The 17,415-nt window shown below is 52.8% G+C and overlaps 1 protein-coding gene across 1 annotated transcript; it reads left to right on the forward strand.

Moving 5' to 3' along the window:
- Positions 1-1,500: 1,500 nt before the first annotated feature.
- On the forward strand, positions 1,501-13,853 carry LOC133375539 (epiplakin-like). Its single transcript, XM_061607268.1, has 2 exons — positions 1,501-1,580; positions 7,497-13,853. Exon 2 carries the CDS (start codon positions 7,553-7,555, stop codon positions 10,238-10,240), a length of 2,688 nt encoding a protein of 895 aa, XP_061463252.1. The 5' UTR covers positions 1,501-1,580; positions 7,497-7,552; the 3' UTR covers positions 10,241-13,853.
- The last annotated feature ends 3,562 nt before the right edge of the window (positions 13,854-17,415 follow it).

Here is a 17,415-nt window from a genome sequence, read left to right on the forward strand (position 1 = left end):
GAAGGTTTTTACAAGGCAGAGCAGAGCCATGCCGGTAAGCAGATTCAAGAACAACAGATGGACTTACTTACTGATTTACGTAGATAATCTACTGTTGGCTTATCAAGATCCACTGGACAAGCACTAACTAGTGAATCATCTCTACAAGAAGGTTGAAGTGAAGTGCCTAGGTGATGTCACTCACTACCTCGGAATACAAATTGAAAGAGAAGATGATGGATCCTTCTTGCTGAGTCAAAGATAAACGATCCAAGACTTTCTCGAGAGTCTATGACTGAAGGATGCACATCCAGCACCTACTCCAATGGAAGTAGGATACCTGAAACCAGACCACAACCATGGCAAGACCATGAGAGCTACAGACAAGCCATCAGAAAACTTCTGTATATCAGGCCAGATGTGGCGGCAATAGTGGGATACTTGTGCAGAAAAACCAGCTTGCCAGCCAAGATGGACTGGGAAGCAATCAAGAGAGTGGCAAGATATCTGAAGGGCACTGCAACCATGAAATGGAAATTAGCGGCTAACCAAGGTCCCAAACCAGTGGGATATGCAGATGCTGATTGGGCTGAAGACCCATTTCTTCCACAAGAACCCTGTGAGGTAGGTTAAGCTGAGAGAGGGTGAGCTTCAAGGCGAGGGCAGATGTGAACCTGGGTCTGCTGGTCCTAGTCTGACACTCTTCATGTTGGAATGTATGAGGTTCAACTCCAACTTGTGGGTTGAGGCTGCATGGGGCTAAAGGCGTAGCTAGAGAGGAGACCTCTTGGTTGCTAGGCTACCCCTATCCCTTTGATCTCCTGCTGTCTCTTCCTTCCTGCTAGACTGATATGCAAGGAATGTTGATCTCCCTTCCTTCCCTCCTTCCAGTCTTCTTCTTTCTCGAGAGGGAGCAGACATCTTTCCTTTGTCTCTCCTCTCAACCAGCATGAGGGCGAGTACTGGGCTCAGTGCTTGTTGCTTCAACATAGCTAGTTAGCTAGATATAGTACTCTTTCCTATCAAGCATGTACTTCCAGAATAAAGTAGTTCTTATTTTAAAGCTTAAAGTCTCTGTCTGACTAATTTGCAGGGAAGGTAGAATCTTAGCAAAGATTCAAACACACACACGTAAGCTCTCTCAATACTCTCTGTTCCGCTACGCAACTCTGCAGGGTCCTACAGGACATTGGGCCCAGTGTCCTATACTTCACACCCCCCATGCTGTCTCTTGGTAGTACTGAATTGGATTTTATGCTTCTTCAGTTTGCATATTTAAGTTACAATGGTTCCAAAAGGGAAAGTGTTTGAGTCTTTGGCTGCACAGAGACCCCCTGCTGGGCCTGTTGCCAAGTTTGAATGGGGGGGGAGGGGGGAGGGCAAAGCTGCTGCTGTGGGGATGATGGGGCAGTTGTTGTGTATGTCTGTGATGTGGTTTGCACAGCTGGGCAGGAAGGGCTGGGCTAGGCTGGGCTGGTGTGTCATCACAGGGTTGAGATGGGAAGGTTTAAAGTCAAAGCAACCTCCCAGCTGGGCAGTCAGAAGAGGCAGTGGGACCAGTGCAGAGATCCTCCTGGTGCTTCACCCAGAGGAGCCTTCAGGTAGGGAATGGGGGGGGGGCAGAGCTGCTCTGGAGGGGGGCACCTTCTACAGGTGGCACATGGGAGGGGGGCAAGAAGGGTGAGAGTGTCAGGAAGCAGCGGACAGCAGGGCTCAGCTGGCCTCTTTCCCTCAAGAGCCCAGTCTCTGATCCCCCCAAGAGGGAAGAAAGCAGCCCCTCCCACCTGTTAGGGAGGGGGGCAAAGGGATCCCAAGGCACCTGCCGGACTCCCTGGCAAGGCTCAGTCAAGGCTCTGGAGCCCTCTAATGATGGCAGCAGGGGCTGCAGGTTCACTCTCCAGACCAGGCAGAGAAAGGGGAAGCCACTGCAGGGAGGGCAATTTGCTGGTCGACCCCATTGATTTCCAGACCTTTCTGTCTTGCCTTTCAATTTAAAAAACCTTCAAGGCTCCTTGCTGGGGGGGTGTTTGGGAGGGGGTTGCGTGCAGAACAAGGAAAAGGAAGGCCTGGGTGTGACAGGAGCCCCTTTCAGATGACAGAGAAAGGAATAACGAGGGAGGGGGCACACACCTGCATTGGCTCATTCCAGCTGCTGAAACAGAAGCTCCAGACTGAGGATGGAGACTGACCCTGGCCCAGCAGTGCCCCCCCCGCCCTTCTGCCTGCGTGCATGCATTTCTCTGCTGAATAACACCTGAGAGAGAGTGGGGGGGGTTTGTCTCCATGGGCATTCTTAACCAGGTCCCCTCACCCCAGCCTCTCCTCTGTGCCCCAGTTCAAATGTGGGCCTTGGCAGGGGAGCCCTTTGTGCCCTGGGCAGTGATGCTCGGAGCTCTCAAGTCTCTGCTGTGGATAGCAAAGCCCCTGCCCCACTCCCACCCAGAGCTTGGAAAAGTTACTTTTTTTAAACTACAACTCCCATCAGCCCCAGCCAGCATGGCCACTGGATTGGGCTGATGGGAGTTGTAGTTCAAAAAAAAACTTTTCCAAGCTCTCCTCCCACCGACCCGCCCCCTTGCAAGCTGCAGCTCCCAACCCCACCCCACCCCGGCCAGATCAGAGGCAGGCTGGACTCCCTAATCGGGACGTGGCCCTAGCGTGGCTACGATGATGAGGGCCTGTTTGCCTGACCCGTCCCCGGCCTGAGGTGGCCCCAGCAGCAGCAAGGGCGCTTCCCAGGAGCAGCCGCTCCGCATCCCGGATAAGAGCCGGGGCACCTGCTGGGACTGACTCAGCCGCTGGAAGCAGGGGGGGGGCAGTGGCGGCTCCGCTCCTGGATGCCCCCCCAGCCACCCTTGGGAGGGAGGTGTCTCTGGGGAGCAGAGAAGATGGAGGGGGCCAGGGGGGAACAGGCCCTGTCGGATGGTGGAGGGCCGGCAACTCCAGGGCAGGCCGCCATCGGCGCTCTCCCGCCCTCTGCCTTGCACAGCTGATTCGCAGCAGCAGCAGCAACAGGACGGGCCTGAGCGGCAGCCAGTGGAGGGTGGTGGCACAGTCCCTCTCCAGGGGGCTGGAGCCCCGGCTTTTGTTGGTGAGGCCCTCAGCCCTCCACCAAGGCTAAGCCAGAGTACAGCACAGTCTCTGCCCTGCTCCCTCCCCATGCCAGCCCCACGGATCCCCAAACAGGCTCAGGGCCCAGCTGGTAATTAGGCAAATTGGCCCCCAGAGGCATGGAGCCATTTGGCTGTCGTGTTCCTCGGGTTGTGTCACTTCCTCCCCAATTGGCCCTGACAGAGCAGGTGGCCGCTGCCCCCAGGACTTTGGCACCCGGCTGGCTCCTCAGGTGGCAATTAGATGGGCATGGAATGTGACTGGCCACCTCGCAGCACTCCGGATGCAACTGCTCCTGCATCTCGTCTTTCCCCAAAAGAAAATTGGCCTCGCATCCACCCAGAGCAACCTAGTTTACTTCTGTCTCTGACAGAAGCAGCTAGCTCTGTGTGTGCGTGCACACATGCGCGCATGACAGAGAGAGAGAGAATGCTTGAGGAGGGTCCAGCACCCCTTCGGAGCTGCCCTGGATCTGCCTAAGGGGGGAACTCCCAGAAGGCACCTGGCCCTTTACCCAGTTAAGGAGTGAGCAGACATCACAACTTGCACAAGATAATATTATGTATGGGGTGTGTGGAGAAAGTGTCTAGAGAGAGAAGTTTTTCTCCTATAATACTCGCTCCAACAAAGCTGAATGTTGAAAGTACTTCACACCGCACATGGTTAAATTATGGGATTTGCTCCCAGGGGAGGCAGTGATGGCCACCAAGCTAGATGACTTTGAAAGTTCACTAGACAAGTTCATGGAGGAAAAGGCTGTCAGGGGCTACTTGCCACAAGGGCTAAGTTCTCCCTCCACTCCAGGAGTCCCAAGTGAGGAGAGCACTGCTGCCTTTGTGCGCAGGTCCTGCTTGTGAGCTTCTTCCCACTGGGCCATCTAGTTGGCCACCATCAGAAGAGGACGCTGGCCAAGATGGGCCCCTTTGGCCTGATCCAGCCGCTGGGGGGGAGGGGCTCTTCTGATGTCCATACGAGATGCTCCAAGCAGCGCTCAGCTACAGTCGCTAAAAACACCGGAGCCCTAGAAGCAGTCTGGCGTTTTTACTTCTTTCTAGTTGTCATTTATAGAATCATAGAATAGTGGAAGGGGCCTATAAGGCCATCAAGTCCAACCCCCTGCTCAATGCAGGAATCCACATTCCATTATTCCACATTCCAAGGAGAGTGCTGTAGCTGGATCAGGCCTACATGGGCCCCTCTAGTCCAGCACTCAGTTTACCTCAGTGTAAACCCAAATGCCCCAATGAGAAGCCCCCAAGCAGGATTTAAGGGGGAGTACCACCATCCCTCACTGTTTTCCCACCATAGCACCTGGCATTGTGAGGTAGACTGCCTTTCAACACAGAGGTTCCATTTAGGTCTAATTAAAACTAGCAAGAGCAACCAGATGCCTCGAAGGGAATCCCTGGGCTACAGCCCTTCCCCCTGCTGCTGCTGTGGGTCCCCAGTGACTGGTACTTTGCACTGCTCTTAAGATTATTCCAGACAGCCACTATTTTGCAGAAGGGATTCAAATGCACACCACACATTTCAGTTTGCAATTAAAGTGGACAAACAGGACTTTTTGCATTTTGGAAAGTGACGGGGCAAAGTATGGGATGAATGGAAGGCTTTATGCAAACACGCCACAAGCAAACTCAGAGTGGATGGATGCAGGGTGGGTGCTCATTCCCTGCAAAGAAATGAGAGCAAATGCTCAGTAAAGAGCAGGTACAGGTCTATGTGCACATTATCAGCTTAAAATGCAGTGAGGCCATTTTGTCTCGCTGTGTTTCCAAACGAATCTGCACACGACTGTAGACATCTTTATCGATTGATGTGCATTGTATTCTCCCACTCTGTGTACATGCCAGTGGGGTGGGGGGCAGGGATGTCTTTGCCCAATGAGCATTGCCTGCCTTATTCCCCCTCCCCCAGCCTCTGACCAGGATATTGTCACCATACTCCCATCGTTGGTGTGTAGTGCGCAAAGGTGTTTATTTACCCTTGTGTGCTCAAAAAAAGAGTTTTTTTAACCTTTACATTTACCAGACTTCCGATATACAAGAAGCCCCAGTTCCCCTCACCAGCATTGGCATTTACTTTTGTGTAGACATGGTTGGAACTGTATTATGAGCTGGCACACACAAACTCTCCCCCCACCCTGCTGCCTTTCTTTCCCCAGTCTGGCTCCCTCCCTCCCTCCTCCATCACACCCAGATCAGAGAGCCTGTTGTGAACAGCGCCATTCCAGAACTTCTTTCCTTTTGTGTCCTGTCAAAAGTCTTGTTAAATAAATACAGGACTCCCCAAGCTATTTCACAGAAGCCAACAAATCCTGTGGTATGTTTGTTTGCTTGTTTGTTTTTAATTGTGGGCAGCCCATTCCATCCAACCTTGAAACACTAAGAATCTTGTGCCGCTGGGTCGCTAAGCAGGTGCCATTTTCTTCTAGGTGGTAAGTGGGGAGTAGAGGTGAGTAGAAGGGAGTGCTCAGGATGAAAGGATCCCAACTTGCAGGTAGGGGGTGGGAATACATGACCCCCCAGCTGATGTCAGAGATTTAGGACCACCCACAGCAAACTTTTCCCATTGTGCACACCTCAGGAGTCACAACAGGTTGATCATGAAACAGTTTTAAAGTCGGAGTGAAGCTGGCTTGGAGGGAAAATGCATCAAAACACAAAATTCTGAGTTTTGGGGGAAGAAAAGGGCAGAGCATAGCTAGCTTCATTCGCACCCCGATTCAAACATCAGAGGTATAGATGCACTGAAGCCAACATCATATGTACGTAGCCTAACCCCTGTGTAATCTTTGCACTAGCAGATCAGGATGAATGCTTAAACAAACAGGTTGCTTGGCGGGGGTCTTTAAGCACCCCCCACCTGCTGTCTCTCCATGCTGACCACCTCAGTGGCTGAAGGGTTGTTTGTGACTATGGTGCGAAGACAGGAGGCCCAGGCACATGCTTTGAGAGAGCTCGGGTGTGTCCCTCTGCGTGTGGGCCCACCCTTCTTTCCATAGCACATAATATACGTGTGTGTGTGTTTGTGTGGTTTTTCCAAATTGCCTCAAATGACTTCTGTCGTGGCCCGGGCAGGGCGAGACCCTGTTTCCTGTTCCTCCCACGTGCAAGGTGGGTTTGCTTTTGAGGCAGCGGCGGATGTTGCCACGGTCCCAATTGGCTCCATTTGGACAATTACCTCAAACAAGCAGCCCCGTTTCCAATTTGAGCAAAAGGTGAATACCCAAAGTGAATACCCAGCAAACCTCAAAACACAGCAATTAATATAATGATGCATGTGAGCTGGCAGCCTTTGGACGGACAGGCTGTGTGAAAACAGGTTTTCTGGCTGGGGGCAAAGATGCGGTCACATGCCTGGCCAGACAGGTCTGGCTGAGCCTCGTGGCCCAAACAGAGTGCCCTCTTCCTCTTGCCCAGGGCCAGCAGCTCCCCTTCGGGTCTCTCTGAGCCAGGCTCTTTAGTCCTAAGTAGGACATGGCCCAGGGAAGGCACCCATGGATTCTCAGGAGCATCTGAAGGGCCTCTTAAACCTTGTTGTCTTTACAATTTTATTAATTTAAATGTTTGAGAAGGGGTTGGAAGGAAGCCTCAGCCCACATGGTGCATAGCTTTACCAGGGTAGAAACCACGAGACGCCCCCACCGAGGCGCCTCCCAGCCTCAGAGCACTGCCCAGGCAGCCCCCTTCCACCTCAGCCTCCGCTCAGAGCCAGCCAACATCTGTGGCCCCTTGCCCTACCCAATGCACCCCCGCCTTGGCAAGCATCTCCTTGCCTGGGAAAACTCATCACCACCAAGCCCCAAAGTGGCACCATTACCCCACGCGGGGCATGAAAGCAGCCAAAGGGGTGGGGGCTGGTACAGGAGTCATCAAGGTGGAGGTGGAGTGGGTTGAAGAAGGCTTTGCCTGCAGTCTAATTTTTGACCTGAGAAAGGGCTGTGAGCCTCCTCCAACCTGATGCTTGGGACTACAACTCCCACAATCCGTGCCCATTGGCCATAGTGGCTAGGAGTGATGGGAATTGTAGTTCACAACCTCTGGAGGTGCCACTTTGGCGCAGGTTGCTGGAAGCCAAGGCTGAATGATTTGCCAAATGCTTGAATGGCCGTGTTTATCCCAGAACCGCCGGGGACCTGCTGGAGGCCACTTCGCTGTGGCACGCATGCATAGCCAGGCAGCCAGTGAGGGAGCAGCCTCTGCGCAGGGCATGATTAATACGTGCCACAAGGCTGTGTGCACAGGCCGCGTTGAGGAGAGACAGATGTTCCCACTAACAGTTGGCAAGGCCCAGCAACGTACGGAAATTCATACCTGCCTCGCATCTCCTGCTGTCTGTTCTTGCAACACCGCCCCCTCTTCTGCCTGCACCTGACAGTCTTTTCTTCCTCTCTCTCCCTTTAGAGACTTATTCGTTGCCCCTGCACAGTCCACCCACCTGAACACTTTTGACCCGAGCCATGCCGCAGGACAAGCAGTTTGCCAAGAGGGACACAGAAGAAGTACCAATAGTCCAAGTCCGTGAAGAGCCACGCTGGCCCTTTCCTTCTGCAGTAGACCTGAGAGAGGACCATGTCATTGCGGGCATCCTCAAGGAGCCTGGCCAGGAGAGGCTGAGCATCCGGCAAGCTATGCACAGGGGCCTCTTGACCCATGGAATGGGCCTGGCTCTGCTGGAGCACCAAGCTGTCTCAGGGTACATTGTTGATTTGGCAAACAATCGGCTGCTGTCTGTGAGGGATGCAAAGAATGCTGGCCTCGTTGACCGAGAGCATTTCAACACACTCCTCCTTGCAGAGAAAGCTGTGACGGGCTACACTGACCCCTTCTCTGGGAACAAAATCTCCATCTTCCAGGCTATAAAGAAAGGCCTGCTGATCAAAGATCATGGCATCCGCCTGCTGGAGGCACAGGTCGCCACTGGGGGCCTCATCCACCCCATGCATAGCCACCGCCTCCCTGTGGAGGTGGCCTATAAGTGGGGCTACTTGGACTCAGAAATTTTCCACCTGATCTCCAATCCCACCAACCACACCAAAAGGTGCTTTGATCCCAATGCCCATGAGAACCTCACATACCTGCAGCTGCTGCCTAGGTGCATCCTTGACCCTGTCAGTGGCCTGCTGATGTTTCAGGTGATGGACAAGGGGTCTGTCCATCTGGATGAGAATATGCGGAAGTGCTTAAAGTCTGCCACAATCAAAGTGCATCTGGGGCTTTTCCAGGGCGAAGAAGTCTCCATCTGGGACCTCCTCTTCTCCAGGTACGTCCCTCGGCATAAGAGGCAGGAGCTGCTGAGGCAGTACAAAGCTGGCACCATCACCCTTCAGGAGATCGCCCAGATACTCACCACCATCATCACTGACGTGGAGACCAGAAGCAACCCCAGCTATTTGAAGAAGCTGAGACCCACCCAAGAAATGGCTCTTCCAGAGACCGAGAGATGGAAGCATGCGCCAGAGCAGGAAGAAACGGACAAGGCGCTCAAGTCCAGGATGGTCAAGGTGCCGGCTGGGGAGTTCCGGGGGCGGAAGGTCTCTGTGTGGGAACTGCTGCACTCCAAGTACCTCCCGAAGGAGAAGAGAAAGGAGATCCTGAAACAATACAGGGCGGGCATCCTCACTGTAGACCAAATGGAGACCGTGGTCACTGCCATTGTAGCCAAAATAGAGGAGGAGAAAGCCAGAGAGCTGGGCCACATGACTGGCACAGGTCCGGAAGAACGAGACAGGTCTGACCACCAGGAAGCACAACTGAGGCAATCGTTACGGCTGATACGTGTCCCTGTGGCATCTGGAGAGTTTAAAGGGCAAAATGTTCCTGTGCTGGACCTCCTCTATTCAAACTATTTCACGCAGGATAAAAGACGGGAGCTGATGGAGCTGTACAGGACAGGAGCGCTCAGCCCTGAACAGATGACGTTGGCTGTTAGCAAAACCCTGCAAAAGGCAGAAGCCAGCAGAAAGAAGTTCTCTGTCAGAGTGAAAAGCCGGAGCAAAGAGGCATCCAAGGAGGTGAAGGTTGCAGATCCCTCGCCCAGCAAGCACGCAGATGATGCGCTGAAGGCCGAATTGGTCACATTGTCAACTGGAGAGTTCCAGGGCCAGCAGCTGTCTGTGTGGGATCTCCTTTTCTCTCACTACCTCACGAGAGACAAACGGGAGGAGCTTCTAGGGAAGTACCGAGAGGGCAAGTTCAGTGTCCAGGAACTTTCATCCATGCTCACCATCCTGGCTTCTCTGCATGACCTGTTCTACAGTCTGGAGCAGACACAGACAATGACCAGTAGCTGCTCCTCAGCCCAAGACACGCCTGGTCCTCTCACAACATCAAAGGAGGAAGAGGAGGAGGAAGAGGAAGACGATGATGGTGATGACGGTGACGATGGACAGGATGAAAAGGACGAGGTCTTGAAGTCCAGGATGGTCGAGGTCCCCATCGGGGAATTCCATGGGCAGAAGGTCTCTGTGTGGGAGCTTCTCCACTCCAAGTACTTCCCAGAGAAGAAAGGGAAAGAAATCTTGCAGATGTACAGGATTGGAATCCTGACAGCTGACCAAATGGAAACAGTGGTCACCGCTGTTGTAACCAAACTAGGGGAGGATAAGTCCAGAGGTGGACAGCAGGTGAACATCACCAGCCCAGATGCAGGGGCATCAAACGAAACAGGGCGTGCTTGCTTTCCCAAGGACAGGACCATGGAAACCCTCACCTTTGAGTTTCCTGTTGGAGAATTCCAAGGGCGGCAGGTCTCCATGTGGGACTTGCTCTTCTCCACGTATGTCTCCGAAGCCAAAAGGCAGGAACTTCTGATGAGGTTCATCACAGGAGCAATGAGCAGCCAGGAACTGGTCACCATCCTCACCGCCCTCATCATCGAAGAGCACAAGCGGAGAAGCACCACAAGTATTCTACACCTGTTCAGCCTGTTGTACCCCGAAACCTGCTATATGATGTTTGGGCCATCCCAGGCTCAGACGGCCTCCATGCCCAACCTCCTCCATGCCCAGGAAGAAGAAGCACATAAAGCCGGAAGAGTGACCTTCAGCGAAATCACAGTGACCACCACAGTTATTCATGGGCCTGAGCAGAAGCAGGAGCAGCCTGCAGCAGGGCAGCCTGCAGCAGGGGGCAGATTCTGGAACTGAGAGCTGTTTGCCCTGCAGGCTGCTGTGTAGGGACTCCATTGTAGATGGGTGGGGTGGGGTGGTTTGTGGTGTGGACAGTGGGAAAGAGAAGGTCAAGGAAGGAGGGGAAGGGCGGGGAAGAAGATATTAGTATAAGTAGGGTTGTTGTAAGAACCAGCTGGTAAAAGGGCATGGAGGGGGAGAGGCGTAAATCGGAGGGAGGGAGGGAGACAAGTTGAGGCGCCATCCGGTCAATTCAAAGCTGGCTTCATCTACAGGATGGTCCTGGCAGCCATGATGGGAGCAACTGTGCAGTGTTTAACGTTCACACAATGAATGGGACAAAGCAGTGCCGGTGGGAGGGAGAGGGGAGGAAGGGTCCTGCTGTGCCACCCCTTCCCCTTCCAGTGTACCAAAGGGAGACTCCTCAGCTAGCAGAGAGGGCTGTGTGTGTGTTTGATGGGGGGGCAGGCAGTCAGACTGTGATGAGGCTTCTCCAACTGAGTGGTCCCGAATCCAGATGGTCTCTGCTTAGAATCATAGTAGAGTTGGAAGGGGTCTATAAGGCCATCTAGTCCAACCCCTGCTCAGTGCTGGAATCAATTTTGGCAGGCCAAGGGAAGGGGAGTTGTGCTACTCATGGCCTCAGAGACATCGCCCAAACCCAGCCCAGTATCTGTGGTGTGCCAGCATGCACCAAAGCACAGGAGTGTGGTCGATGTGCCTGGCCTCTTTTTCCTGCAGGGTTAATATTTCCCTCGATGGCCTTTGAATCAGGGTCATCCTGCAGAGGCTAAAAGATCCTGAGGCTACTCGTCACAAGCCCCACATCACAATGGCCTTGCCAGCTGGGGAAGAGTCTCGCTTTGCTGAGAACTCCTTGATAGTTTGTCTGCTGGGAACCTGTCATTCCCACCCCACCCCAGAGGAGCACTCCCTGGGGGAAGACGTCCAGAATGTCCCATCCAACAAATGAGCCAGAATACAGGCAGAGGGTCTGGAAAGGCCCTCAAAGTGCTCTTGGCCCAACATTAGTGGCAAAGAGAACAGGGATATAAATGCAGGAAGGCCTCAAAATGCATGTGCACATGCGCACTTTGTGCTTTGAAGGTAGCTGGGGCTGCCTTTTCCTTCCACCTTGCTCTGCTCCTGAGCATGAAACAGGGTTGATTGTACGGTGGCCACGGGAGGAAGCATCTGAGTTTTTAACTCATTTAGAATCTAGTTTAGAAAGTGTTAGGAGGGAAGCACCTAATGATAAATCCAGATCTATACTGTGAAATCAAACAGCAAGAGAGATTAAGGGCCTGATCCTAGGAGCAGTGGCCTCTGCTGTGTGCAGGGCCTGACTCGGGCTGGCACCACTTTACCTTTTTGCTGCTGCAGGCAGAGTGGCTCTTCTCAGTAAGAAAATGTTCAATCTGCCTTGGCTCCAGCAAGGGCTGCCCCGGGGAAGTCGGGGTCTTCCGGTCATTAATGTCATAGAATCAGAGAATCATAGAGTTGGAAGGGGCCTTGTAGGCCATCGAGTCCAACCCCCTGCTCACAGCAGGAAATCCACAGCTAGAGCATCTCCCGCAGATAGCTGTCCAGCCTCTGCTTGAAGACATCCAGCGAAGGGGATCCCACCACCTCCCTAGGCAGTCGGTTCCATTGCAAAACTGCCCTTACTGTCAAGAAGTTCCTTCTAATGTCCAATCTGAATCTACGCTCCTGCAACTTAAAACCATTAGACCTAGTCCTACCCTCTGGGGCAGCAGAGAACAAATCTGTACCCTCCTCTATGTGACAGCCCTTCAGGTACTTAAAGAGTGCAATCATGTCACCCCTCAGCCTTCTCTTCACCAGACTGAACATGCCAAGTTCCTTTAACCTTTCCTCATAAGACTTGTTCTCCATACCGGCTATCACCCTCGTCGCCCTCTTCTGAACCCGCTCTAACTTGTCTATATCTTTCTTAAAATGAGGCGCCCAGAACTCAACGCAGTATTCCAGATGAGGCCTGACTAATGCAGAATATAGTGGGACTATTACTTCCCTCAACCTGGAAACTATAGCTCTGTTTATGCAGCCCAAAACCGCGTTTGCCTTTTTTGCCGCAGCATCACACTGCTGGGTCATGTTCAACTTGCGATCCACTACAATTCCAAGGTCCTTCTCACATGCACTACTGCTAAGCCGGGTATTTCCCATCCTGTACCCATGCATTTTGTTTTTGTGGCTTAAATGCAGAATCTTGCATTTGTCTTTATTGAATTTCATTTTATTAATTTCAGCCCAATTTTCTAGTCTATCCAGGTCCCTTTGGATTTTATTCCTGTCTTCCATTGTGCTAGCTATCCCTCCCAGTTTCGTATCATCCGCAAACTTCATAAGGCTTCCCTCCACTCCATCATCTAAGTCATTGATAAAAATGTTGAAGAGTATCGGCCCCAGGACAGAACCCTGTGGCACTCCACTCGAGACCTCCTTCCAGTCCGAAGCAGAGCCACCGACGACCACTCTTTGAGTACGGTTTTCCAACCAGTTGTGAATCCACCCGACAGTATTTCCATGTAGTCCGCATTTGACTAGTTTGCTAATCAAAAGGTCGTGGGGGACTTTGTCAAACGCTTTGCTGAAATCTAGATAAATGACATCTACAGCATTTCCACCATCTACTAAGCTAGTGACCCGATCAAAAAAAGAGATGAGATTAGTTTGACAGGATTTTTTCTTAACCCATGCTGGCTCCTTCTAATCACAGCATTGTCATCTAGATAGTTGCCAATGGCCTCTTTTATTATCCGTTCTAATATCTTTCCCGGTATTGAAGTCAGACTGACCGGCCTGTAATTCCCCGGATCTTCTTTTTTACCCTTTTTAAAGAGCGGGATGACGTTTGCCCGTCTCCAATCCTCCGGCACCTCTCCCGTTCTCCAGGATTTCTCAAAGATGATGGCAAGAGGTTCTGAGAGTACATCCGCAAGTTCCTTCAATACTCTGGGATGTAGTTCATCAGGCCCTGGCGATTTGAACTCAAATGTCTTCGGTTTCTAGCGATCCAACTTCTGCACACTTTGGGGCACACCTCCACAAACATGGCCAGTTTTCAGTCACTTGCGCTGGTGGGCCAAAAGCAGATCCAGGCTGAAATCAGTGTACATCTGTCCCAGCTCCGTGGACTGACTGACTGTCCTGCACCTGACCTTGGCACGGGTGTCCTAATTTCACTGCTCCCCAGCAGATTTCAAGAGGTACCAACAGATCCTTCCAGACAGCCGCTTAGCACCCTGGATCCTTTCCTCAGTGACATATGACATACTCTGTACAGGTATGGCTGTGAGGCCCCCGTGTGACTTCTCTTCCTGCACTTGCCTAGTTCAGGAGGAGGAAGAATGAGCAAAGAAGACTGACAAGGCCAAGCACCAGAGCTTTGCCCACTGCCCATCAGATGCTTGCCCAGGAGTCGCTGCTTACTAGTTCCAAGCGTGGAGCACTGCGGAATCAATCATGAGCGTAGCAATACATGAACTAACAAGAGTGTAGCAATGCCAACCCTTTCTGTCCATTTAGCATGTGTCATTTGCTCATTGTCTTGGTGAGTGGTTTGTTCCATTTTAGTGGATGCCAATAAAGATATTTCTGGACATTCTATTGGTAGCTTAATTACATAGCCTTTCCTGGGTCCCGGAGGCCATCTAAGGCCATGCCAGTTCTAAATGCTTCCTTCCTTTCACCCCAGGGATTTCAATTTCTCTTGAGACCGATTATACAAATGTTTCCTTTTGTAAACAAAGTTTCTAGAATGTTTACCATATCCCCCTGTGCCCATTTGCCGAGGGTGATCTTTGTTTTTAATTGCCTGGCCCTGGTAACTCATGTCCTTCTCTTTCTCTCTGCCTTCTGGAAAATAATAGGCTTTGTTAAAATATTGCTGCTGTGAATCACTGGAAGCATCATTATTCGGGATCTAGCTCTCCCCATCCCCCCTGGTGTGGAGTCATCTTGTCTCTAACATATGTGCATATCAATGCTTATGCATGAACCATGCCGTGTAAAGCCTAATATTTCAGACACAGCAGCTTCTTACTGGAGCAGATTATAAACTGTGATCAAATATTAATCAGTGTTATGCGCTCTGTGCCCCAGTTTTCCAAGTGGTGAGAACCCCAAGGGTTCCATTTCCTTGCGATGAAGTAACTTGAGGCAGAGCTGGAGTTTTGTGATATATGTTTTATTTACACGTATGTACAGGTTGAGCATAGGTGGCGATACAGCTTAACTCCAAACAGGTGTCCTAATTTCACTGCTCCCCAGCAGATTTCAAGAGGTACCAACAGATCCTTCCAGACAGCCGCTTAGCACCCTGGATCCTTTCCTCAGTGACATATGAAGTAAATCATAAAGCACACAGATCGAATCCAACCAAACCAACAAATACAGCGTTGTTTACATATCACACAGAGGGAGGTAAAATATGGCAAATCTCTTTAGAACACAGGAGAATTATACATGGCCAAGTCCAAGGACAGAGTTATATTACACAGAAATAAGAGAATGGATTATAGATCATCTCAAATGAAGACATAATGCATTGAGACATAAATTTTGTCAGGTTCACTAGGCATAGGAGAAATCAATGACCACCATACGGCAGCAAAATCTGCAGAATAAGCTTTGCCTCTTTGTAAGTAGTGTCTTAATTTTTCCAAAACAGCAATAAATGTTTCTTCTACCAAGCGTCAAAACTCAAATGTTGTGCTTCCTTCTAATTTTGAGATATAATAAGCCTTGCGGGGCCCAAAATAGAAATAATAAAATCTTTTAGGTGCAGGCCCACAGCCTGGTTGGGGGAAATAAAGACCAGGCTCATGGCAGTTATCAATATGTAAGATAATTCTCCATTTCTCGTAAACTCAACTCCCAAAAGTTCTTCACAACTGTCTGAGAGCACCCTAAGTGGTTTTTAAAGTGGAGACACTTCCTGGCACCTTCTGCTGTGTGTAAAGCAAGGGCTCTGCCACAGAGACTTCAGTGGTGGGTGATGGGCGGGCTCTGAGACCATTCCTTGCTTGCAGAACAGCAAAGCATGCCCGCATTTTAATCTGTGAGATGTTGGGAGGCACTGAAACACAAACGTAGTCACCCTCCCCCCAGCCCCAACTGCAATTAGACGCAGTCGCAAAACAATCATAAAAGGAAGAAATGCAATAGGGAATGGTATTTTGTGCAGGGTGAGGAAACGGGGCCTGCCTTGTCATCATGCCCTCTAGGAAATGCTGGGATCTCGGCCTTCTAAGAAGTGATCATTGCCATGCAAGGAAGGAGGTTTCACAAGGACTTTCCCCACCAGGTCTAACACCCTTAGAGAAGGAAGAGGCCTCAAAAGTCACCCAACCTCTGCTTGAAAACCACTAAGCAAGGAGAGTCGTCCAAGGAATTCTGTTCACTCTGCCCACATTTGTTCTCGGAGTGTGTGGGTCCTTAGGTCATCAAAATAATGCCACCCAGCAGAAGAGGGAGGCGTCTGCAGGGTTCGGAGAGCCCAAGCAGGGAAATAGAGAAAATGAACAGGGGGAATGCCCCCCCCCAAAAAACTACCCAGTGAGGACTGAGCATGCTCTGTGGGCACAGAATGATGGCTGGCTGTTGAGAGGGGGAAAGAGAATGGAGTGCCCTGGAAGGCAGCATGGCTGTCTAGCACACTAAAAGGAACACTCCTCCACAAGGCAACATTTTGTTGCAAATCCCACTGGTACTGTGAACTAATATCTAGCCTGGTCTGGGGAGATTCTGGCGTGCCACTGTGCACGTAAGGGCCACAGCGGCCCAGAACATGGACAGGACGCGGCTGGGTGCCAGCATCTGTGCCCAGCCCTAGCTGCCTCTGCTGGCCGTCTCGCTGTGCCTTGGCTGGGTTGTGAGGGGGTGGCAACATCTGCCGACCACTGACGCTGCCTGGTGGGAGGTAAGCGCCCTCCCTGCTCGCCCCCAATATATTTGATGTTCCCTGGGGAACACCTCTGGGCCCTTCCCCCTCCCCGCTGAAGTTGGCCTGGTGGCCCGAGACAAGCTGGCCAGCGGAGGCACGGCAGGCTTCCCCAGGTCTCAGGCCCACAGAGGGTCCGCGGGGGGAGTTCGCACCGCTATAAGGCGCTGGCACCCTTTAGGAGGGAGTGGGGGCACGGAGGAAAGGGGTCGCTGATCGGCTGGAGCAAAGGGTGCAGGCCCTGAAGCCGCAGGCAGGCGGGCGAGCCTTCCCTGGGGCTTTTTCTTGGGAGTCCCTCTTGGCACGCCGTCTTTCTTCGCAGGGGTGGCTCAGCAAGGGGTCCCGGGTGAAGGTGGTAATCAAGCCACTGCGGGGGGGGGGCTGGCCAGTGCCTCCTTCAGGGCCCTCGGTCGGAGGTGGCTCCAGCTGCGGGAGGGGATTATCTGGCGGTGCCCCCCGTCTCTGGATGCGACTAGGCGGGGCCTGGGGGGACAGGAAGTCTCTACGAGGGTCTGGCTGCCTGTGTGGGGCCAGGAGGCCTCGCAGTCATCGGGAGAAAGCAGGAGAGCTCCTCGGTCCACCCGAGGCCGCTCTGCGCGCAGAGGGGAGGGGAGACGGCAACTCAAGGGCCCCGGCTTTGCCCGCCGAGCGGAGCTGGGGTTGGCCAGGAGGGGGGCTGACCGGCAGGCTCACTGGCTGCACGGACGGCAGCGGCCCGCCTGGCTGGGGCGGGGAGCAAAGGGCCCTCGGGCTGCGCTCCCCAAAAGCTGCCACCGAAGCCCGTCCAGCCGCCCTGCCGCGCCCGCGGGCTCCAAAGAGACGCCCAAGCGGCTGGCCCGGCCGCTCTTCCTGCCGCAGCCGAGCTTCAAAGGCTTCCTGTCCTCCTGGTAGGAGAAGGCGCCTCCTTAACTCCGCGGCGCTTCCTGCACTGAGCCGAGCGGAGCCGGCACACCCGCAGCCGCCCTCTGGTCCGGATGGCCCGACCCGCGCGACGCTTCGCAGCCAGATCCGGGAGGGAAACCAAGGGAGCCGCGGGATTGGTGGGAATGGCCCCGCCCACCCTGCGAGCCCGACTTCTTGGCTGGAGCGGCCGGGAGGCGCTGGCTGCCGCCGTCCGTCCTGCGAGGTCGGCCTGGCGCTGAGTCCGAGCAGCTGCCGGAGGCGGGGGAGAGTCTTTGCCATCGGGACAAACTCTCGTGCAAAGAAATGGCAGCGGCGTCTTTGG

The sequence above is a fragment of the Rhineura floridana genome, chromosome 1 (genome assembly GCF_030035675.1).
Source record: "Rhineura floridana isolate rRhiFlo1 chromosome 1, rRhiFlo1.hap2, whole genome shotgun sequence".
Lineage (NCBI taxonomy): Eukaryota > Metazoa > Chordata > Lepidosauria > Squamata > Rhineuridae > Rhineura > Rhineura floridana.

Excerpts from the sequence above, each read along its gene's own strand:
- LOC133375539 (XM_061607268.1), top strand. The coding sequence starts at position 7,553 with ATGCCGCAGGACAAGCAGTTTGCCAAGAGGGACACAGAAGAAGTACCA.